Source organism: Solanum pennellii, chromosome 2 (genome assembly GCF_001406875.1).
Source record: "Solanum pennellii chromosome 2, SPENNV200".
NCBI classification, from domain to species: Eukaryota; Viridiplantae; Streptophyta; class Magnoliopsida; order Solanales; family Solanaceae; genus Solanum; species Solanum pennellii.
The window spans coordinates 39606960-39632510 of NC_028638.1; the positions used below are offsets into that span (position 1 = coordinate 39606960).

At 30.2% G+C, this 25551-nt stretch overlaps 1 protein-coding gene and 1 pseudogene across 1 annotated transcript; both read left to right on the forward strand.

The window, feature by feature from the left end:
• Positions 1-18097: 18097 nt before the first annotated feature.
• On the forward strand, positions 18098-18944 carry LOC107010006. The gene has a single exon (XM_015209286.1). The coding sequence runs from the start codon at positions 18098-18100 to the stop codon at positions 18929-18931; it is 834 nt and encodes a 277-aa protein (XP_015064772.1). The 3' UTR covers positions 18932-18944.
• Positions 18945-23112: 4168 nt separating this feature from the next.
• LOC114076037 lies at positions 23113-23981 on the forward strand (annotated as a pseudogene).
• The last annotated feature ends 1570 nt before the right edge of the window (positions 23982-25551 follow it).

Genomic DNA, 25551 nt, shown 5'->3' on the forward strand with positions numbered 1-25551 from the left:
ATTTATTTAATTAATTAATATCTATTAAACTTGTTTAATTACCTATAATCTATTTTTCACTTTTATCCTTCAACTTTGCATTGCTAAATACTATATACTCTTAAACAATTTTACTCTATAATCTGTCAAATTTTAAGACGTTTATATCAAATGAATCAATACAAAAAATGATTTCACATGCTAAGACCCAAAAATAGAAAATAAAAATTACAATTCAAGAATGAACCTTAAAATAGTAAAACTAGCCATGGAAACAACTACAACAAATGAAACATATGGACAGATCTGATATATACTAGCCATGGGAACTACTAAAACAAATGAAATAAAAAGGTGAGAAGTAACTAACCTCAATGGAGTAAAACTTGCTTCGTTGTATTAATAAGAATCCCCAAAAAATCACCACATAAACTTGAAACCGAACAAGAAGTTGATCGTTGTATAGAAATGGTGTGTTTTGGATGATCAAAGGAAGTGAATTGTGGTTCTGCCTGTTGCGGCTGCTTCTCCCAAGGTTTAAATAGATTAGGTTTATGTTTCTTAATTTGGCTTTATCTTGGGTATCAAAATGAGCCCAAATATAGATGTCTCACCTATTCTGCTCAGAACTTTATGGGTTGGGCTTTTAATGATTTGAATTGGGTTTAATCTCAACCCGTTCAAGTCTTAACCCATTTTAAAAGAGTTTTCAATTGAACCCAATATAATATTTAACTTCAACTTGTTTTATAAATCTTTATCTGTATTGATGTAATGTATGTTTCTATATTGGAGTATGCATTATTATCTATTTTTTTTATCTTAATTCTAGGATTTATCTATCTATTGGTAACTTTTTTTTTTCCTTGAGTTGAAATCCAAATTAAAGTTAAATAACAATATGTTAAAATTATTGAGGTTAAGTGGGCCAAAATTGGGTAGTCATGACCAAATCCGTTTTCAGCCCATTTGAGCTCAAAGTAAAATTAGGCAGGTGATGACCCAACCCAATTTCTATTTCAACCTATTTTAATATCTCCAATTTCAACCAACTTGCCCATTTGACACCCCTAGTTTTATCTGTCAAGTATGTCTTTCAATTTTGAGTCTGTACAAATATGTACATAAACTAATCTCATATTGAACAAGCTAACACACACGTCTTACGTGACATAATACATGTAGACCGTATGTAGGACACAAAATTTACTTGTGGGGTTTCACATAAGATAAATATGTCTATTTGTTCAATTTTATATAAGTTTAAGTGTCTACCTGTTCACACCAAAAGTTGAATGACATAAATGCAAGTTGAAGCTAAGTTGAAGGACATGTTTGTATATTATATCTTTATTTTATATTCTAGGTTTAGGGTGTAATGTGGTATATTTTTTGGGAGGTCTAATCTTCCTAAAATGTCTTTATGAATTTTGGATAAGATAAGAAATTTGGGGTGGAAGAGTAAAATATCCCCCCCTCCCCCCCCCCTCTCCCATGAATATGTTTTTGATAAAAATTAGATGAAGTTTACCACATGGCAAAATGTCATTGGGCTCTTTATCTTTTGATTTTTTTTAAATAACCAACAATAAAATACCACTTAAACATTATGTCACGCTCAAAGCCTACTCAAGGACATGGTCGACACTCGAGAATCATTACTGGTCCTCAAGCGAACCTTTGGTCTGACTGACTACTTAGCGAAAGACTTACTGAAACATTTAAAGGCTTAAAACAAAAGTAAATCATTTAAACTCAAAGTCAACACTCATCTCAAAATGTGTGATAATACTTGGTGTAATAAACATAATAGTTATAAAACAGTTTAACAAGAACTATGAGACATGTGAAATCTAACTATCTATGAAGCCTCTAATAGTAAGATAGGTGTCAGGACAAGACCCACGACATCTCAAAGCTACTAAATTGAAAGTAAATATGAAGTCCTTCGGATCGCAAGGAGGCTTACCAAAAAGCTATATGAAGTGCAAAGTGATCTCAACGAAGCGTCTATTGATGATCTTGAATACTTGTACTTGCACTATAGAAATATGCACGTCGAATGACATCAATTCATGAAATGTACGCGTATGTAAAGTAACCGAAACGAAATAACTAAAAGAAGCGACCGCAACAACTAAAATATACTCAAGCTAAATGTAAAACAATAAAAAAGACTAAATCATTTAAAACTTTACAATTACTTAGCTTATTCATCTCTGAAACTCATAATGGTAATAAGTAGAAATACACTTTAAATTTATATGAGAGATTCTCTAATGGACAATCATCACTATGAGCTACCCGATGATACAACGTCTCGCCTACGCTGCCAGAACTGTCTTATACCTTGTTAAGGTCTCAACTAAGTGGATCCACTTAGTAATAAGGATTCATCTAAAAAATATGATCATTTATCCATGTTGACAAACATGATTTATTAGGATTTTGAATTGTCGAAACTCAACCCCGTATCGATGCCCAATACTATTCCCAATAATATACTCATGTTCAAATGTATAAATCATACTCTTTTTCTGTTTTGAGGTAATTACTCAAATTAACTTACTTAAAAAGATAACTACTCTGAAGTATCTTTAAACTAATAAACTCTTTTTAGAAATTAAAGTTTCTCTTTTCTCAAACGTAATTATGATACATTTGGGAATACCCTTGTACTTTTTTTCAATTATGTATAAAACTCTTCTCAAAACTTATCTTTGCTTTCTCGGAAAATTAATTCAAGGCCATTTTCTGGTTAAAAATGATTCTTAATAATAACTCAAAAATCGGGTTCATGCTGAAAAATAGACATGAACAATCAACTCAAGAATCTGAATGAAAAATTTAGCAACTTAATAATCAAGAAATGTAATTCAGAACTGATCAACGAAACTCATCTCAAGAATTATCAAACTAAGGATGTAACCCTAGATTATTCTTTACTAATAGAAAGTAGATATAGCGAGTGAGGATGAACTCAACCCATCACTACGATAACCTTACATACCTAGAAAGAAAATATTTCTTGACGAAATCGACAAAATTTAAAGAACGCTAGAAATCTTGGCTTTTCTCCTATTAAATCTTTGTTCTAAGTATTTAAAGTATTAAAAACGTAAAAGAATGTGTTAACACTATTTAAAATCTTAATTAGGTGAAAAAGGGTCGTGCTTTAGTTTTAGAAGGGGTGGGAAAAGACTAAACTACCCTTCTTAAAAGTTGATAAAAACTTTCTATGGGTCCATCTACGGTTGTGGTTTATTCTACGGACAGTATGGGACGTCGAAATTTTGATGACAACAAGTTGTTGAAACTTAATATGAGGCAAACTTTGTGGCGTAGGAATGAGGATTCAGAGACCTTTAGTTTTGTAGGTCATGGGTTACCTACTTTGTTATTTGCGGGAAGATATGATCATATGTAGTTGACCTTAGTAGAATATTAATTATGTCAAAACTTAATAGGTAAGGAAGCTTTCTAATATCAACTTTGTGCCGGGGTCCTTGAGTCATATACAAATCCATTCCAACACTAAAGAATTGACCTTTGAACATATGAGAAATTTAAGAATTACCCGATATGATTTTACATGCAAATAAAGAATGGTATGTGCCTTAGCTTAGAAATGTTTAGAGTTTTACATATTAAATATAAGAAAACTCAAAGAACATAATTTTTTTTGTAATTTTCTTTTTCTTGCAAAAAAACACATTATAAAATAACAAGATACTTTTTATGATAGTTTTCTCAAGTAAAATTTAGTAAAAGGTGAACTAAAAATTAAGTAAATAATATTTAAAAATAAATGATTAAAACAAAAAAAATGAATTGAAACTAAGAAAGGTCAAAATTCACGTGTCTATACTACTTATTTCATAACCAACATTGATTCTTTTCATACTCGATTTCAATTTTATGTTTTTGGAGAGCCCCCCCTCTTTGTTCAAGTCTACATAAAGACGGCTGAAGACTTTTATCGATGAGTCGGATTTTCAAGAAGGAGACGTTTTAGACATGCTAATATATCCAAGCACAGAAGAATTTATAAAAAGATGTTGTTAATAATGACCTAGACTTACGTACCCTTAGTGATGAGGGATATATTCTAGTAAAAATAATTAATTAATGCTTTAATGAACATGTCATATTATATACATGTATGAAGTATTTATAAATGGATGTCTAAGTGTGCTAGTCTATTCATGATAACAAGAAAAAGAATAAGACACAGTAGGTGTTAGATCATAAATTCTAAATACTTTTTTATTTTATTTAAAATTGGTTATCTTAAAATTGTAAATGAAATTGTATTTGCTTTTCTTTTTGCAAGAAAAAGTGAGAACATTCTATTTGAAGCTTATGACGATCGAGTTTGAAAACAAGTTTAGGCTACTTTTTCCAAATTTGAAATCCAACTCATGATTTACTTATGTACAACAAATCATGCTGTTGCAAATGTCACTTGATTTAGTAGGAATTACTGTCATACATATTAGTAATTTTATTCTTATAAAATTTTTTCTATATTTGTTAAACTAATTAGCATCTTAATGTTTAGTGTAGTTTGAGATTTAATTAGTATATCAACATGTGTATAACTTATGAATTAGATCTTTAATATGCTTAAAAACAAATAGCAACACCTCTTTTCTAGTTTATGTGGTAAAATATGAATACCGACGTACATGTATAGTTTCTTTAAAAAATAAAGATCGATTCATTAATGAAATTTGTGATTATAAACGTATCATAAAATTTAGACGGTCATATAAGTTTTCTAACTTATGATTTTAAATATTTCATATTATTTTTATAGTATTCATATCGTAATTAATAATTGTTATACTTATATCAAATTTGTTACAGTTCAAAAGGACGAAGAATCTGATAGTAAAAGTACATAATATGGTCCAGACAGGAACAATCGATGCAGTTTGGTGACCTTAAATGTTGATAATGTCAATTACTTCTCATTCAATTTGTTTATTGGTGACAAAAAATTGATCTCTTTCTATCCTGTTTGTTTCATTAATTATAATTCAAGAGTTACAACATCTACAATTAGGATTGAAGGATCTCATTCTCTAACCTATACAAACAAGGTTAGTTATTTTTTCCCATATATATTTTGCTTAAACATCATTTTGTTTTTCTCTATTTGGACATCACATGTTATTTGTGTCTTTAAACGTGAAAATGTTTTTGTTTCATAAAAATTGTAAGTTAAAAATCATGACCGGGAGAGTTCCAAAAAATGCTTCACACAATTTACATAAGTTGTATGAGAATTTTTTATTATTTTATAATATTAGGTGAACCTAAAAACGTAAAATTTTAATTTATTAATTTGTGAAATAAAAAGATTTCACACAATTAGCATGTTATGTGAGGTCCAAAATTACTCACACAATTAATGAGCAGGTGATAGCCTCTTCTAGTCAAAATTAGAGCGTTTTTTTTTTTAATTTACTTAAAGTTATCTTGGGATTTACAAAATATTTTCTACTTTGGACTATTCCAAAACTTCTTGCAGAAATCTTTAGCAAAATTCCTATTATATGCATGTATGAATTGAATTTATAAATGTATGTTTAAGTGTGGAAGCTTAGAGATTATAAAAAAGAAAAAGAATACTATTTACTTATTTGATTTCTACATTTTTTTCTATTGAAAAAATCATAAACAAATTAAAGATGCTAATGGAGTGCGTCTGATAAGCCTTTGATGTTTCGTAAGGTTTTACTATTTAGAGAAATCTTTATGAATAAAATGATAAGTTTGTTAATTCGTTCTTCTTTTACGTTCTACTGATGTTTTAAAAAATTCGAAACATAGAATGAGTTGGATCATAAATTTCAAATTTTATTTGAAATTGATTTATTTAAAATATATTAGGTTCTTTAGCATAAAAGAGAATAGAACATTTTATTAGAAATTTAGATTTTCCAGAGAAGATGGGATCAGAACTTAATAAATTTCAAACTTTCTATTCCATATCCGTTGCAACTAGTATTTGGGTGTTTTTGCATATCGATTTGGAAAAACAATTTAAACTACTTTTTCAAATTTTTGAAAATTTTATAATCAAACACCAATTTTTAAATAAAATAAGAATCATTTCAAAGAAGACGAATAATCCTTGTGGCCAAACGACTTTGTAGATTTGGTTGAAACTACGTTAGAAAAACTTACCAAACAATATTTGTATTTTTTTTCTAAAAGAAAGACTTCCCATGTGTTAACGATCCCTAATATTTTTTATTCATTTGTTAAATTTGACATGTGAGCAGGTGTCGTTTTATTTCATAAAAGAAACCAAGAAAATGCTGAGTAAGACTTGTTTACTAAAAACGGGTGAAGCTGAAATGTCATGGGAAACAAAGCTGGTGAGAACAAAGCCAAAATACTTTATATGTGAAGGAGGTTACAGATAAAATGTTGAAATTTTTAGGAATAATTTGGTTGATAATATTATGGTCGTTTAATAGGATGTACTATTTGAAATATATATTAGTTATAATATCATTTAGTTTTTTATTTGATTGAATTATCTGTTTATATATATCTATCAAAAATATATTCATTAATAGTGGCGGAGCAAGAATTTTTAACAAGGGGGTTTAAAATCTGAAGAAATAAACACACCAAGGAAGTTCAACATCTACTACATATACATAAAAATTTTAATCATATATAAATAATAATTTTTCATCGAATAGGGTTCGAATGAATCCCTGAATGTATGTTGTCTCCGGTGCTCCAGTGTAGTGGTTATATATCTTATTAGTATTATAGTATATAGAGAGACAAATTTATGATTTTTTTAAAAAAAGATGTATTACAGAAAGGGAAAAAAATAAATTAAATGGAAACCTAAGTTTTAGGTAAATAACTCAATATTTAATCAAGTACATCATTTAATACTTTTATAAGACCGCTGTCAAAACATAATATCAACCAAATTTAGAAAATTTACGAATAGAGCGGGGGTCATGTGCTCCATATTTTGCGTATAAATTTGCCTCTGCTAGAGTGAATAACTAATAAACAGCAAATCATGATATTAACAATACATAAGCTACCAATATATGTATATGTACAAATAAAATACAATTATCTTTAATACATCAGATTAAATACTAAATAGAGAATAAATTCAACATTACTAATATATCAATACATAGTTAGAATTCTGCAGATATTAGTAATATTTGTAAAAATTATACGGATATTAGTCATGTACTCATGTAAATATTAGTTATTGCATCTTCTAACCCTTTAACCCATATGAAATAGCGAAAATACATGAAATCCCCGTAAACTTGATAACGAAACTTACTTCGTTTAATCGCCAATTCATTTTCGAAGTGATTTTTTTCCACCATGAGACTATAACATCACTCTCACCCGCCACATCATGACCATGTAGGTACCACATCATTAATTTTAATTCTTTCTTACTTATTCACTATTTTTTATTAAACACTTTTTAAGATTAATTTATCAATCAATTAATTTATAATGCATACCGCCCACCCTTTCTTTCTTCTTTCTTGTTGTTTGTCATTTCAACCTTCAATACTTACTTTTCTTCTTCTTAACTATTCAACAATTTTTAAAATAAGTAGAATGAAATAATTCACTATAACGTTCACATTATCGTCTTCTAACCCACCCCACGAATTTACCCTCTTGGAGAATGAATTTCTTTACCATGTTTTTCTACACAACTTAAATAAAAAATGAAGATTAAATAAGAAAGTTGATAAAAAGAAAAATATAATTCTATGAGAAATATTTCAATAGATATAGAAATCAAAATGGGTCACTTAAAATTTAAGAAAGTTTAAATTTACAAAATCGACACCATTAAATAGAGTAAAATCAACGTCAATAAAATGACTTTGGTATTTAATTTTATGAATTAGTAAAGGACTAGGAAAATAAAAATAATTTTTTTTAAAAGTGGGAGGAAAATGGAGGAGGAGGTGTTTCAATGGAGAAAAAGGTGTATTGAAGAAGAAAACAAAATAAAAAGAAAAAAATTAAAGAAATTAAAAGAAGGGTCCACTAATTCTAGCTATTAAATGTTATATAACTTATAAACACTATAGCTAGAATTAATACTAAACATTGTAGTAATTCAGGCTATAAATAAACATTATTTATTTATTCTAGTTATCAACTTGTTACGAATTCACACCACGTAGGGCTCATTCTACGAGAATCTCTATCAAGGATTTTTTCGTACTCAGGACTTTAATCCAAGACCGCTAATTAAAGGAGGAACAACCTCATCGGTTGTACCACATCCATTAGTGGTCCTCTATTCGAATTTAAGTGTCCTATTTTATTTAATTTTTGTTTATCGTAAAAAGTGTATTTCTATTGTAAAATTTTCAATTTTTTTTCAATTCCAACATTCTACATGACAAGTTTAAAACCACAAAACTTAAAAGGTGTATAATACATAAATGTGTCAGTTAACTTGACTTCATTTCATATTTATGTCCTCCAACATTTGGTGTCACAAGTGACACATGAACTTATAAAAGTTGAACAAGTAAATGCATGAGTCCTATGTGACATGATACACGGAGGACAATTAAACACCACATACGACACAAATTATCACGTAGAATATTGTGATTTACATAATCCCCTGAGTTTTAAAGAGCATATTTATATTTTTTGCCAAGTTTTAATTTTTATTTTAATTTTAGTTAAAATATTATATCAAGTCAAATAATGTTAAATAAATTGAAATAGAATAAATATTTTATATATCAATTATTGTTAACAAGCATGATAGTTAAAATGGACCAAAGAATACCACATGTTAGCAATTTCAAAAATAAATTATTTATTATAATTCTTAATATATCAAGAAAACATAATTATTTCTTCCGCATTACCTGTGACATTAGTTATTCATTTTTCAAATTATTTTTTCGGCATCTAAGATTTTAATCAAAATAAACATAGTAATAAAACATTGAGGCGTGCATGTTTGTTGAAAGTGGACAAGTGATGGGCAAAGTTGTAATTAAATTTTTTTGAATTACTACAAGAAAAGAAATGTTTATGGACTCAATCGATGACTCTCTTATTTACTTTCTACACATAATATAATGCAGTGAATGGAGCTGTTTCTTACTAAGAAGTTTTATGGTTTGAGTCTTGGCTGTGAAATTTTTTAGGGTAGGGAGAGTCCTGAATAGTGCCTTATTCAGAGGAAAGTTTGAAATAATCGAGTTCTGATATGAGTATTGAAAAGAAAAAAACAATGTATTGAACATTTAAGAAACAAGAAGATAGGTGTTGCTGCTACAATTTGTTTGAGAAAAACAAAAATGACAATTAGTAAGTTCCGCCAAGGGATTCTCCTTCTACTACTAAAAAAAACATTTTTGTGCAGCCGAAGTTCTACAAGATTATATTCCATCATGAATGCACGTATGTAGAATTTTAATTTTTTCCTCCTTTTGATTTCTGTTTTAAAATTCAACTATTTATGTCTTTGCTGAACCAAATTCGATATATAGTGGTGTATATAGTTAAATTGATGAGAAATTTAGACTTATTGTTTTGCATGATTTATAGGAATATAACGCAATTTTTGGGGGTCAAGGCCTCACTACAAGTATGAATGATGAAGTTGATTGAATATCTATTGTTAATAAATGTTTCATTTTTGAACATATGTTGTCTAGATGACTAGATCTTCTGAAATAGGACAATAAATTTGTATCTCTAATTGTTAATCTATTTTGGTTGTAGTCAATGTTCTTTGTACACTTGAAAAATACCAACAGATGCATGTCGGATACATAAAAAGGCAAATGTAGTGCATTTCGAAGAATCTAAATATAATGTAGCCGTGTAAGATTGTCTAGATCATCTTATAATGTAGTCGTGTTGGCTTGAATTTTTAAAGGTAAAGGTATTTTCTTGATCATTTCAATATATTGTAGTCGTGTTGGCTTGAATTGATAATGCATCCTTTAAATTGGCAGACCATAATGTCATCAGTAGCTAGGAAATTCTTTTACACTAGACATAGTGACGTGGTACTTCAAGTTTCAAGAAAGAGGCAATGGACTGTAAAATGCACTCTTGGAATATTGCAAACGAAGTTTGGTGCTGGTTGAAAGGTGTTTTTGCTGGAAAACAACCTGAAAGATGGTGATGTTTGTGTCTTTGAAGGAAATAATGTATATCTGGATCTTTATTTTGTAAAGAGTTGAGCATGTTCTACTCCCTCAGTTTCCTTCCTTCATGTATTTTTGATTTTGGTTATTAATATATAAGATATATGCCAAGCCTAATTGGCATAATACATAATTGTCCCATTTAATTTGGCTTTGAATCACATTTATGCCTTTTAATTTTGTGTTTGCACAAGTACACAGTTAAATTTGTATAAACTTGAACAAATATATACACGTGTCCTACATGTCATCCTACATGTCATTTTTTGTCCAACGTGGTGTTCTACGTGTATTGTGTCATGTAGGACTCATGTGTTTATTTATTTAAAAGTTGGATAGTTAAAGTGTCTGTTTGTGCATGAAAATGAATCAAATATGATAAATGACCAAAAATCAGAAATAAGTGATATAAGTGAAACATACACAGAAATTCTAGAACAGGTAAATAAACTGAAAAAATTAGAAATAAATAATTCTTCATTTTGATAGTTTTCTTCAGATATTATTTTTATTTCATTTTCAGACATTATATTTCTTCATCTGTTTCATTATTATCTAGATCAATATTTTCTTTTTCATTCTCAATTTCTATATCTGATACTTCATATATACTGTCGTTTTCACTTAATTCATAATCTATGTATTCTATTTGCATATATTTATCATTATCTATGATTACTTCTGCAATTTGTTTTCTTTTTGGATCTTTTGGTAACTTGCAATCTTTAGCTATGTGTCCTATTTTTCCACAATTATAACAAGTACATTGTGATATTTTTCTTTTTGGTCTATATGGTCTCTTTACTTTATAATTTTTTATATAATATCTTCGTCTTGGTTTTTTATATTTATATTTGGCCACAGCTTTTCTATAATTTTTATACCTTTTGGGCTTTTGCTTTTTATTTATACATCCAAACTGTGGTGCCAGAAATAGTCTTAGAGTTAGTCCTAGATGGACACCGCCAACTTATTATACAGAAAGTTATCAGTAATCAGATAGAACTAATGCAATATGGAACAGTAGATTAAATAAGAATTGGGTACCAAAACCAATAAATGAACAATATAATTTCTTAGATCTAGATTGTGTTACAGACATAAATAAAGCAATATTACTATGACATGAAATATATCTAAGCAACTAATAGATAACAAAATAAAAACAACAGAAGCACCAAGGTATATAGAAAGAACATTCGTAGGAACAACAAGATTATGGATAGAAAATCTACCCCTAGAAAGCTTAGAAGTACTTAGAAGTGATAAGAAAATGGATGGATCTCCATCAGCAACAAATATAGATATACTAGATAAATATGAATCAGCAATAAGTAACTAGAGCTACCTCATCAAGAATGAGTACATCTAAAAGAAACTATGAAATACCACAAAATTTATTGAAAAAGGAAGAAATAACACCATATCATTATTTTATAACAGGAATAATAGACCAAAGAAAATATAAAATTCTGATAAATACAGGACAAGAAGAAAATTACATAACAAGAGAGCTAGTATTAGAAGAAGAAATTGTAAAAACAGGACACATATGCCCTGGATTACCTAATGAGATAGATAATCAAAATAAAAACTATGGAGAAATCTGAAGCAACAAATCTACAAAAACAGGTATACTCTTTTAAATTTATGAGTAGCTAAACTGATTTATTCCTGATAATCTCTTGTTGATTATAATTGTTTATCATGTCTTAATAATGTTATAATAAACATCTTTAGAAGGTTTGCTACAGAAATATTCTGCGAATAAGTATGCCCAGACTATGCCATCCTAAGGTTGAAACCGATAGGCAAGAAGGCCGTTTAGGGGAGTAAACAAAGTTGAGGCGCTGTTAGGGTAACTAATCAAAGAAGAAAGCTGTAGTAATGACTAGACGAGATGATTATTAAATCATTATTATTACATAATAAATAAATATAATCCATTAAGAGGTTGGAAGGAATAAAAATTTTTTTAGCAAAAATGAATACCTATTTATTAGATGATGATGATAATTACAAGATATTAATACTTTATATTTTAAAAGATCTTAATACAGATATAAAAAGAGAAATTTATGACATGTTGGTAACATATGAAGTAATAGAGGTAACAACCCAAGGTTGGACTGAATTAAGTATACAAGATAATTTTTATGATGAGTTTTATTATGACATATATGATTTATATGATGATCTAGATATATTCAGAGATCAATGATTAAACCAAAAATGTTTGAACTTTGGCAAAAACGAAGTAAAAATAATTATAAGATAAAAATTATTAAAAACCCAAATAAATTAAGTAAGCTTTTTAAAATTTTGTACAGAAAAACATAAATGACTAGTACAACAAGCAAAGAAACAAAAATAACAAGAACCAAGATAGATAAAAAAGTACGAAAGATATGGAAAAAATTAAACCTTTGTATATAGAATATGAACTATCACAACTTACTAAAACAAGTAATGATAAGAAAAATTATTTAATAAATATAATTTCAAAAAAAGAATACAAATATGTTTGTTATTTGAAAAAACAGTATGAACAATGAAATATATAAGCAACAATTGATAGAAAAAATAGATGAAAAAAGACAAGAACTACAACATAAGAAAGAAAGATTAATAGAAAATATGTTGGCAGGAGTATGTAACAAATCAATATTAGCACAAAGAAAGAACATATTTATGTTAGAAATACAAATAGATCACCTTGAATACAAATTACAACATAACATAATTTATAAATTATAATGAATAAAGAGGAATTTGCAGTAGATGAAAAGACATATGAAAATCAAGATGGAATGATAATAAAAATAATATTTTCAAATTTAGGAAGAAGATATAAAAAAATAGGAAATAACTTATATTTAATGTTAGAAAAAGAAACAGCAAAATTAGAAGATAGTCTAACAGCTATGATAAGAATAACAAAAGAGAACGAAGAAATAGACAAATCAAAAGAAATTGAAAAAATAAAAATACAAGCAAAACAAGAAGTACAACATTTAGAAGAAATAAAAAATACAAGAATAAGTGAATTAGAAAAAGAATTAGCTAGGTTAAAATTACTATATGAAACTAAACAAAAAGAAAAACAGATAGAAAAAGAACTAGAACTAACTAATGAAATAAAAGAGATGGAACAAAAACTAAATGAAGATCTTGAAGTAAATGAAATAGATGAAAATGAATCAAATATGATAAATGACCAAAAATCAGAGTAAGTGATATAAGTGAAACATACACAGAAATTCTAGAACAGGTAAATAAACTGAAAAAATTAGAAATAAACACAGGAGATATGAATCGACCCAGTACGTCAAGAGTTAAAACTCCAGACAATAGTCCCAGAAATAGTCCTAGAGTTAGTCCTAGATGGACACCACCAACTTATTATACAGAAAGCGTAATTCCCCGGTGTCATAGGTTACCTTTCTATCTTCCTCCCCCGTGACGTTCCCAAAGCGATCGCTATCCTTTTCTTGCTTTCTTCTTGTCTTTCATTTCTATAGAACGGCGACATCATTATTCCAAGAAAATTTGATGGTTAAAAATAACTTTTGATCATCTTAGGAAAAAAGATAAGATAGAACTAATGCAATATGGAACAGTAGATTAAATAAGAATTGGGTACCAAAATCAATAAATGAACAATATAATTTCTTAGATCTAGATTGTGTTACAGACATAAATAAAGCAATATTACTATGACATGAAATATATCTAAGCAACTAATAGATAACAAAATAAAAACAACAGAAGCACCAAGGTATATAGAAAGAACATTCGTAGGAACAACAAGATTATGGATAGAAAATCTACCCCTAGAAAGCTTAGAAGTACTTAGAAGTGATAAGAAAATGGATGGATCTCCATCAGCAACAAATATAGATATACTAGATAAATATGAATCAGCAATAAGAAATGAATTTGGAGGTATGACCACAGATATAAAAGAACAAAACAGAGAAAAAATAATAAATAGACAACTTATGACAAAATTAACTATATGTAAAATGTGTTATATAGAAGAATACACTTGTGCCTTTAAGGAATATTATTACAAAGCAAAATACAATTTAGATGAAGCACAAGAAATAAGGCAACAATATTTGACAAAATTACCAGAACCATTTAGCACAAAAATAATTAAAGATTGGAATAATGAAGGATTAGTAGATACTTTAGGAGTTAGAATAAAATTCTTATCCCAATGGTTCATACAACTATGTGAAAACCAAAAAGAAAAATTAAAAATGGAGAAAGTACTAAATAAAAATTTAGCATGTTGTAAAAATAAAATGGCACCACAGTTTGGATGTATAAATAAAAAGCAAAAGCCCAAAAGATATAAAAATTATAGAAAAACTAAGACCAAATATAAATATAAAAAATCAAGACGAAGATATTATATAAAAAATTATAAAGTAAAGAGACCATATAGACCAAAAAGAAAAATATCCCAATGTACTTGTTATAATTGTGGAAAAATAGGACACATAGCTAAAGATTGCAAGTTACCAAAAGATCCAAAAAGAAAACAAATTGCAGAAGTAATCATAGATAATGATAAATATATGCAAATAGAATACATAGATTATGAATTAAGTGAAAACGACAGTATATATGAAGTATCAGATATAGAAACTGAGAATCAAAAAGAAAATACTGATCTAGATAATAATGAAACAGATGAAGAAATATAATGTCTGAAAATGAAATAAAAATAATATCTGAAGAAAACTATCAAAATGAAGAATTATCAGACCAAAAAATTATATTTGATAACACAGTTTTTGAACAAATAAAAGGAAAAGAATTAGACTTAAGTGTTGAAAAGGTACTTGAAATACCCACCTTAAGAAATTGGTTTAAAAGGCAAAAAGAAGAATACTATGTGGTTAGTCAGAAAGAACATATCATAGATTGCAAATATACAAGCGGAAAAGCATATATACCTATACTAAGTAAACGAATAATAAATAAAGAAATACAAGAAATAAAAAATAAAACACCTATAAAATAAGTACATTTAGGAGGAACAGAAATACTAATAAAAGCTTGTTTCAGAGAAGAAATAGATACACCCATTGAAATATACTTAGCAGATGATAGAATAATACACCCTATAGAAAAAAGCGTAATCAGTGTAGTAAAAGGAAACCTAATATACCAAAAATTTAAGTTTATAACAAGTGCCAATTATACAATAGCATTAACAGATAGAAATATAGATAAATCATTAGTACTATATTGGAAAATGTCAGGAATAAAGCTAGCACCAGGCAGCAAAATATTTACAGCAAGATGTAAAAACCTATATATATTAACAACAAAACATAAAATAATGGCAAAAAATAAAATTGATAAAATAAAGATAGAAAATCCTTTCGAAAAAATAATCACTGTAATAGACAATAATGATTATAGTTATAAAGAAATTGACAATGAAGAAGATTTAGAAGTAGTAAAAGAAAGATTAAGTACCTCAAGCGTACCAAATACGTTAACTAGAGCTACCTCATCAAGAATGAGTACATCTAAAAGAAACTATGAAATACCACAAAATTTATTGGAAAAGGAAGAAATAACACCATATCATTATTTTATAACAAGAATAATAGACCAAAGAAAATATAAAATTCTGATAAATACAGGACAAGAAGAAAATTACATAACAAGAGAGCTAGTATTAGAAGAAGAAATTGTAAAAACAGGACACATATGCCCTGGATTACCTAGTGAGATAGTAAACACAAACGAAGAAACAACGGAAAAAGAAATAATTATAGGAGGAATACCCTTAATAATACGATTTAAGATACACCAAGGAAATCATAATATTACATTAGGAATAAAATGGCTAGAAAAAGTTAAACCATACAATATAGAAAATGAACAATTAACAATAACCTGCCAAAATAAGAAAATAATTATAAAAAGAACAAAATGAATAATGAAAATATACATACTTGCAAAAATTATTATAGAAGGATATCACAACAGATATTATACCCCTATGATAGATACAGGAGCAGAAGCAAATATATGTAAATATAATTGCCTACCGGAAGATAAATGAGAAAAATTAAAAACACCTATGGTAGTAACAGGATTTAATAATGAAGGAAGTATGATTAAATACAAAGCAAAAAATATAAAAATACAAATATGGGATAAAATACTAACGATAGAAGGAATTTATAATCTTGAGTTCACAACAAAATATATGTTACTAGGAATGCCATTTTTAGATAAATTCTACCCACATATAATAACAAAAACACACTGGTGGCTTACTACACCATGCCGAAACAAGATAGGAGCAAAAAGAGTAAATAATAAACAACGAAAACCTATGGAATGGATAAAAGGAAGCGAAAATATAAACCAAGAAATGGAAAATATAAATAAAAAACAAATAACACAATTAGAAATCATCATATTTACAATAGACAAAGTCAGAATAATTAATGAACAATTAGAACAACTATACAATGAAGATCCATTACAAGGATGGGAAAAACATAAGACAAAAGTAAAAATAGAACTAATAGATGAAAATAGTATAATAACACAGAAACCATTAAAATATAACTTTGATGATTTACAAGAATTTAAAATACATATAAATGAACTATTAGAAAATAATTACATACAAGAAAGCAATAGTAAGCATACAAGTCCAGCATTTATAGTTATAAAACATAGTGAACAAAAAAGAGGAAAAAGTAGAATGGTTATAGTTTATCGAAACTTAAATGCTAAAACTAAAACATATAATTATGAAATACCAAATAAAATATTAAAAATAAGACGGATACAAGGATACAACTATTTTAGTAAATTTGACTGCAAATCAGGATTTTACCATCTAAAACTAGAAGAAGAATCTAAACAACTAACAGCATTCACAGTACCTCAAGGCTTCTATGAATGGAATGTATTACCATTTGGATATAAAAATGCACCAGGTAGGTATCAACATTTTATGGATAACTATTTTAACCAATTAGAAAATTGTATTGTATATATAGATGACATATTATTATATTCTAAAACACAAGATGAACACATAAGATTATTAGAAAAATTTATACATATTATTAAACATTCAGGTATAAGCTTAAGTAAAAAGAAAGCAGAAATTATGAAACCACAGATAGAATTTCTAGGAATACAAATAGATAAAAATGAAATAAAAATGCAAACCCATATAGTACAAAAAATAATTACACTAGATGAAAATATAGATACAAAAAAGAAATTACAATCATTTCTAGGATTAGTAAATCAAGTAAGAGAATATATACCAAGATTAGCAGAACATTTAAAACCATTACACAAAAAACTTAAAAAAGATGTTGAATATTATTTTGACAACAAAGATAAAGAACATATAAAAAATATTAAGAATTTATGTAAAATTACCAAAACTTTACTTTCCTGATGAAAATAAGACATTTACCTACATTGTTGAAAAGATTCGAGTGACCATAGTTATGGCGGAGTGTTAAAATACAAATATAACAAAGAAAAAATAGAACATCATTGTAGATATTACTCAGGATCCTATAACGAAGCACAAACAAAATGGGAAATAAACAGAAAAGAATTATTTGCATTATATAAATGTTTATTAGCATTTGAACCATATATTGTTTACAACAAATTTATTGTAAGGACAGATAACACACAGGTAAAATGGTGGATAACTAAAAAGGTAGAAGATTCAGTTACAACAAAAGAAATAAGAAGATTAGTATTAAATATATTAAATTTTAAATTTACAATTGAGGTAATTAAAACTGACAAAAACCTTGTCGCAGACTACCTCTCAAGAGAAAGATACAATGAAAGATATATTGGCTATGATGACAAATCTATGCCAAAAAATGGAGAAAATAGAAGCAGATGTACAAGATCTGAAAGAAAAAGTTAACAGTCAGCAGCATGACTATAAACATGCGGAGCTACGTCGTTCGGCGGACGGTAAACAGCCAGAGCTAAAAGGAGACGATGGGAAACTCCATAAAACCCATGACAAAGTTTGTTTAAATACAGCTGCAGGTACAAGCAAAAAAGCTAGTGAGAAACCAAGGAATACAAACTTAAACCAGCTATTCATAAAACCATTTATTCAAAATACACAAGTACAAATACCCGCAGAACCACAAACTTCCACATATGCAGTTAGTCTACAGAATGACAAAAAGAGATACAACTACATTACACAGTCCTATATCGAAAACATATATAAAATCCAAACATATTTAAATTTGAACCCCAGATCTACCCAAACTAAAAACCCAGAAGAAGACTATATAACCCAAAAGTTACGGGGATATAATAGGCTTATAGCACAACCTAAAACTAGTCCAAATTTAGTTAAAACATGTTATAGTTATGGGTTACTAAACACAGTATATACATATACTGGAGAAGAGATAATTGGGATACCAGAATTACACAAAGCATTTGTGACATACAAAAGTGTTACTAAAGGAAATCTATTTTATATTAAGTTTTATACAGCACCAGCTGAGATATTATACGAAGAAATTAAGTCGCCAATCCAAGTTATAAAGATAGGTTTGACCAGAGATATGATAATACCAGAGGAAATAGAAAAACAAACTGAGATACCGAAGATAGAGATACCAAACTTTTATGCAAATAAAAGAATAATTGGTATAGCAACAATTATACAAGAGCTAGCCAATAATTAGTTAAATGGCAATGCTATTTGGAGTTAATATGCACGAGATCAAGTTATGATTTATTCAAACTCCAAGGAACTAAGAAAATCAGATATGGATGAAGTCCAGCGATGGATTTTTTCATTGTTGAAACCAGAAGAACAACCTACTACCAGAGCTCTAAAAAAGGAATTTATTTCAGAAGAGTTATTAGTCAGATATTACAAGCTTATTGGAAACAGGTACCCAGATCACAGATGCTCCAAATGTAACGGAGAAGATAATGTTATACCAGATGTTGATTTGGGATAAAGACGGAAGAAATAAAGCAAGCTATATCAGAAATAAGATTCCCACAAGATAAGATTTAAATTTTGTAAAAGTCGTAAAGTAAATAGTTAATGTGTCGGCCATGAAAGGCCAATTATGTAAAAAGTATTTTGTAAAATTGTCGGCCAAAAATAAAAGAATAGGCCATTATGTAAAGTAGTAATAGAAAGTCTTTTGTTTTCTTGTGTCGGCCGAATATAAAAAGGCCAGGTGTTAATTAGGAGTGTCGGCCATTTGGCCAAAAGTGTCAAGTTTTCTTGTATAAATAGAGGGCTTTCCCTCATAATAAAATCATCAACTTCTCTCTACTATAATTTTCTCTCTCTTTTACAATTCCGCTTCCACCCCCCCCCCCCNGTTTAACCTGTGTGATGGCTCAGCTATGCATGTGAACTCTCCGATGCGAAAGTCACGGTGTTACATCCTTGCATACGTTTCCCTCGGAGTAAAAAGTACCGTTGGCTACGGCCAGGTAATATAGCTGAGGGGCCAAGATGATGACGAAATATATTTCTATCTGTTAATGCTATTGTATAATTGGCACTTATTATAAACTTAAATTTTTAGTATATTAGGTTTCCTTTTACTGCACTGATTACGCTTTTTTCTATAGGGTGTATTATTCTATCATCTGCTAAGTATATTTCAATGGGTGTATCTATTCCTTCTCTGAAAAACTATCCAACTCATGATCTCGATCTTGTAGAAGTGGTGTTTGCACTCAAGATATGGAGACACTACTTGTATGGTGTTCATGTAGATGTGTCACCGATCATAAGAGCCTTCAGTATGTGTTCACCCAGAAAGAGTTGAATCTTCGCCAGAGGAGATGGCTAGGGTTTCTTAAGGATTATGATATGAGTGTGCATTATCATCTGGGTAAGGCGAATGTAGTAGAAGATGCTCTTGGTAGATTATCTATGGGTAATGTAGCCCATGTTGAGGAAGAAGAAAGGTAGGAGCTAGTGAAGGATATTCACAGGCTTGCTCGCTTGGGAGTTCGCCTTATGAGCGTATCAGACAGCGATGTAATAATTCAGAATGGGGCAGAATCGTCTTTGGTAGTGGAGGTTAAGGAAAATCAAGACAGTGATCCAATTTTGCTTGAACTTAAGAATGTAGTCCACAATGAGAGAGTGGAGGTTTTCTCCCAAGGAGAAGATGGTGTACTTCGCTACTAGGGTAGATTGTGTGTTGGTGATGTGGGTGAGTTGAGAAAGCATATCCTTGCGAAAGTCCATAACTCCAGATACTCTATTCACCCAGGTGCCACTAAGATGTACCGCAATCTATGGGAAGTCTATTGGTGGAATGACATGAAGAGGGACATAGCAGATTTTGTGAGTAAGTGCCCCAATTGTTAGCAAGTCAAGGTAGAACATCAGAAACCAAGAGGTATGACTCAAGAGATCGATATTCCTACTTGGAAGTGGGATGTGATCAATGGATTTCATCACAGGGTTACCTTGTACTCGGAGACAACATGACTCAATTTGGGTGATAGTTGATAGGATGACTAAGTCTTCTCGCTTTTTAGCGGTCAAGACTACAGATTCAGTGGAGGACTATGCCAAGATTTACATCAATGAAATTGTGAGGTTGCATGGGGTTCCTTTGTCTATCATCTCAGATAGAGGTTCTTATTTTACCTCTCATTTCTGGAAGTCATTTCAGAAAGGTCTTGGTACTCAAGTTAACCTTAGTACAACATTTCATCCACAGACGGATGGGCAGGCAGAGCGTACCATTCATACCTTAGAGGATATGTTGAGAGCTTGTGTGATCGACTTCAAGGGTAGTTGGGATGATCACTTCCTCTTATTGAGTTTGCCTACAATAATACCTACCATTCCAACATTCAGATGGCCCCTTATGAGGCTTTATATGGGCGTAGATGTATATCTCCTATTGGTTGGTTTGAAGTAGGTGAAACAACTTCGATAGGTCCAGATTTCAGTCCTTTATGCTATGGAGAAAGGGAAACTCAATCCTAGATAGGTAGGCCCATACAAGATCTTTAAAAGGGTTGGCAAGGTGGCATATGAGTTACAGTTTCCAGCAGAATTAGCAGCAGTGCATCCGATCTTCGACATCTCACTCTAGAAGAAGTCTGTGGGTCATCCAGCCTCTATAGTGCCATTGGAGAGTGTGGCGTTGAAAGATAGTCTTTCTTATGAGGATGTACGAGTTGAGATTCTTGACCATTAGGTCAGAAGGTTTAGAAACAAAGAAGTCGATTCATTCAAGGTTTTGTGGAGGAGTCAGTCCACAGAGGGAGCTACTTGGGAAGCAGAAGCAGCCATGAAAGCCAAGTATCCTCACCTCTTTCATTTCGATTCCACTCCAGCTTGAGTTAATAGTTCCTCTTAAAATTTCCAGTCATTCATGCGTGAATTCAGTCTTAGAATCATGTTCCCTCATTTTGTACTTGCATGTTCAGCGTATTTGTTATCGGAACTCAATTCAATCAGAAACTCATCTCTCAGTGTTTAGTAGTGGGGTTTGCAGCTCTCTCCTTCTATTTCAGCTAGATTATTCTTCATTCAAGGACGAATGTTCCCAAGGGGGAGATAATGTAACACCCCGTAGCTAAAACAGACAAAAAATTCAATTTTTCAGAAAATCTGCAGGTGCAACAGATGAGACTATCAACGGACCGTAGCCTCACCCACGGTCCGTCCTGCACAACCGTCGATGTGATTAGAAACTCCCAAAAATCTCAGCCCAGGAAAATTGGTTAAAGTGTTGATCGACGGGCGGACTTACAATTCGTAGGTCAGATTACGGTCCGTAGTCCATGATCGTCGATTGAGTCTCCCTTCACCCAGTCTCTGACAAGAGCTACAGATGACCAGCATGGTCCGTAGGTGGACCTATGGTCTGTAGGTCTAAGCGTAGGTGAGAATTAGTAGACATTTAAGGAGGAAATGCAGTTGGGTCAACTTCAAATGGTCATAAATCTTAGCACAAAATGAATTAGGTGTCCCATGAACTATCCACATATATATAATCGAATTATATTTCCATAGCCAGCAATCTTGCTAAAACCAGACCTCCGAACAAAAAGTTATGCCCATTTTATTAAAGGTCTGTCGAAAAGGCCCAACCAACTGGGCGTGGATCAATCGACTGACCGTCTATCCTGGCCGTCGATTGGTCCGACAACAAGTTTCCCAGGAGTCTTGTGGACCTTTCCAACTCTATTTAAACCCTAATATTCGTTTTTTTTACGCTAAATCATCATATTTTAGTCAGTTTAAACCTATAAACATAACTAAAACATATCTAAGTCAAATCATTAAATTAAAACTTAGAAAATTAGAAGCAAGAGAGGAGAAAAAGGTAAGAACCCTAGTTTCAAGAACAACACAAGTTCCAGTTTTAGCTTCTGCATCAGTTTATTTTCTTTAGTATACTCATGATCATGGCAGCAGGGTTAGCTTGGGATCACTTGTGGTCCTAGGTTCCGCATCCGCATCTCGGGATAGATCGGGGTGTGACAATAAATTTAAATATATTTGTAAAATCGCCTCAAATTTCATTTGTTATTATAAATAAAAAGTAGAATAATAGTGCGAGTGTAAATAAGTGGTAATAAGGTTAGGTGAATGAGTCTTTAATAGAAGTCAAAAAGAAAGAAAAAGAAAAAGAAAAAAACAATATTTGTGCATTACAAGACAAAGCAATAGTAGTCACATTCACGTGAGTGTAAATAAGTGGTAATTAATAGGGTTAGGTGAATGAGTCTTAAATAGAAGTCAAAAAAAAAGGAAAAATAAAAAAATAATATGGTTGTTATTCCAAGACAAAGCAATATAGCAGTAATCACAAGCATCATGTGACAACTGAGATACAATAGAATCCTCATCAGCAAGCATTGCATGGTTCTCGTGAATCAAACTCCTATATAGAGTAAACAAGTTCTTCAAATATTTCCCATCCTACCGTCTATCATGGCAAAAAAGTTCCATGGATCTTCCTTAAGGAACTCTTCTCTCAACAACCCTAAGTTCATCCAAATCATTACTTCATTAGATGAATTACGCCGTCTGGTAAGTAATTAATTTTAATTTTATTCCTTGTAAATTGTTGATTTAGTCCAATATATAAATTAAACTAATTGTGTTTTTATTAAACTAAATTTGCCATTTCTTTTGCACACAGAGGATTCAAGTAGTATTTGCCAAAAGACATTGCAAGAACATGTTTAACCCCCTGTTTCTTGAGGCTCCCCATGGAAAAGCATGGGAGATTGAAGTGGAAAATACTCAAGGCCAAATTTGAATAGTCAAGGGATGGAGTGATTTTTGTGACTATTACTCAATAAGCGTCAACAACTTATTAATGCTCACATACAACCCGCGTTCTCACTTTGATGTCGCTATATATGATCAGAGTACAACATAAATTGAATATCCAGTAGATCAAGATATTAAATCAAATGAAGAAGAGGAAGATATTCTAGTTAATTTCCTTCAAACTAATGCTAATGTAATTGAGCAACGTAAGTAAACATCTTAAATGCTTTATTAGCTATTAATTAAGTGAATTCATTAGTAGAATATTGTACTAGTTGTTATACTTATGTCAAGTTGTTGCAGATAAGGAGGTTGGAGAAGCTAATAGTATAAGTGAAAAAATTGGTCCAAATAATTAGAGCAGTCAATAAAGTTTAGTGAACTTAACTGGTCACAATCCGTTTTTTGAAATGGTTATAAAGAAGTCGCATGCTACTTGTATTGTAAGGTTTAATAGTTATACATTGTGTTTTCAAATTCGCTAGATTTGCACATTCTAGTTATTTTCTTGAAAATCTAATGATCCTGTTTGTTTGATGAATATGTTTTTTCGGCTATCCCATTGAGATTCGCCCCAAAAACAGACATAATCAACATGAATAAAATGAGGTTGGTTAATGAAGGAGTAGAATGGAAAGTGGAAATAGAGTATACTAGGAGTAGGGTTATCATAAAAGAAGGATGGACTGCCTTCTGAAAAGATAACAAGATAGCTAATGGTGAGACTTGTCGCTTCAAGTTGATTCGGGGCCCTATTGCAAATGTTTTGCAGGTTCAGAAGATCCCAACGCCCCTTTGCTTGCAATAAATTAGCTACAATTTTTTTGGATTGCATTTTGGCTATTTTAGTTTGTCTTATGAAGATGGCAGCCAGATGCTATATTTGTTTGCTTTAAAAAGACTTGCACTTAATTTGCTAGGGTATCAAATTTCAGATAGTTTTTTGCATGAATTATCTTCTTATAATTGCAAGTATATGTATTCATCAAGTGCTCTAGTAAGCATTTTATTTTAATAACGTTATGGAATGTAACTCTTGGATGGTGTTGGCATACATATGTTTAAATATTTTTTTTCCTAATCGTCACTTATTTATAGCAAATAAATTACTATTTGCATCTTTGTGAACAGTTATAAGTCACGATAGAAGAAAAGAGAGAGAAAATTTACCTTATCACTTACTTTAATATTGCCTTCGTCTTAAAATAGTTATCGCGTTCTATTTCTCGAGACCAAAATCCACTAGCCCCACAAGATAAAGGAGGATTAGAATTAAGCCAGGATTGAGGGACCAACAGAGAGGAAGAAGTCTTTCAAAACATACTGATTCCTATATATCTCCTTCAAGATGGATGAGCAGCTAGCACTTAAGCCTTAATATGGATGAACAAAAAAAATATAAGAAACTATCACAAGAGGATGAGAAGGTGACCACATATTATTAATTATTATCCAATCAAGAAAAAAGAAGAATCTATAAACTATGGACTCATTCCATTAAATGGAAAAAAAAGAATAACCTCAACTATCTAAAAGAGACATCGATTATGTTGTGGAGAGTGATTGAGAAAGACCGTCAAATCTCGCACTTGATGAAAACTAAAACTCTTAACTACCATGGTGAGTCTAATTCTAAGTTGGAGAAAGAAGCAAGGGATTGGGCGCATATTTACTAATTTAGCTCACGACTATTATATAACAAAGTTTTATAAAGAGGAAAACTTGCTGCAAACTCTACAATAAGGACCTTGATTCATCAACATATACATTTTATATGTCAAAAAGTGAGATTTAAATTTTATTACCTCCGAAGCCTGAGAAAATTTCAACCGTACCTGTTTCAAAAATTTTACCTTTCTTCTCATTTAGAAAAGCTACTCTGCCCCTTAGAAATCAGTAGGTGTTTGTTTAATTTGTAGTCCTAGCAAGAAAATGTCGTTGCTTATCATGTTCATTTCAAACTCAATACTCATCTAAGTTATGGTCATATTTTCATGTCACCTTTTTTTATGTCCTTCCTTT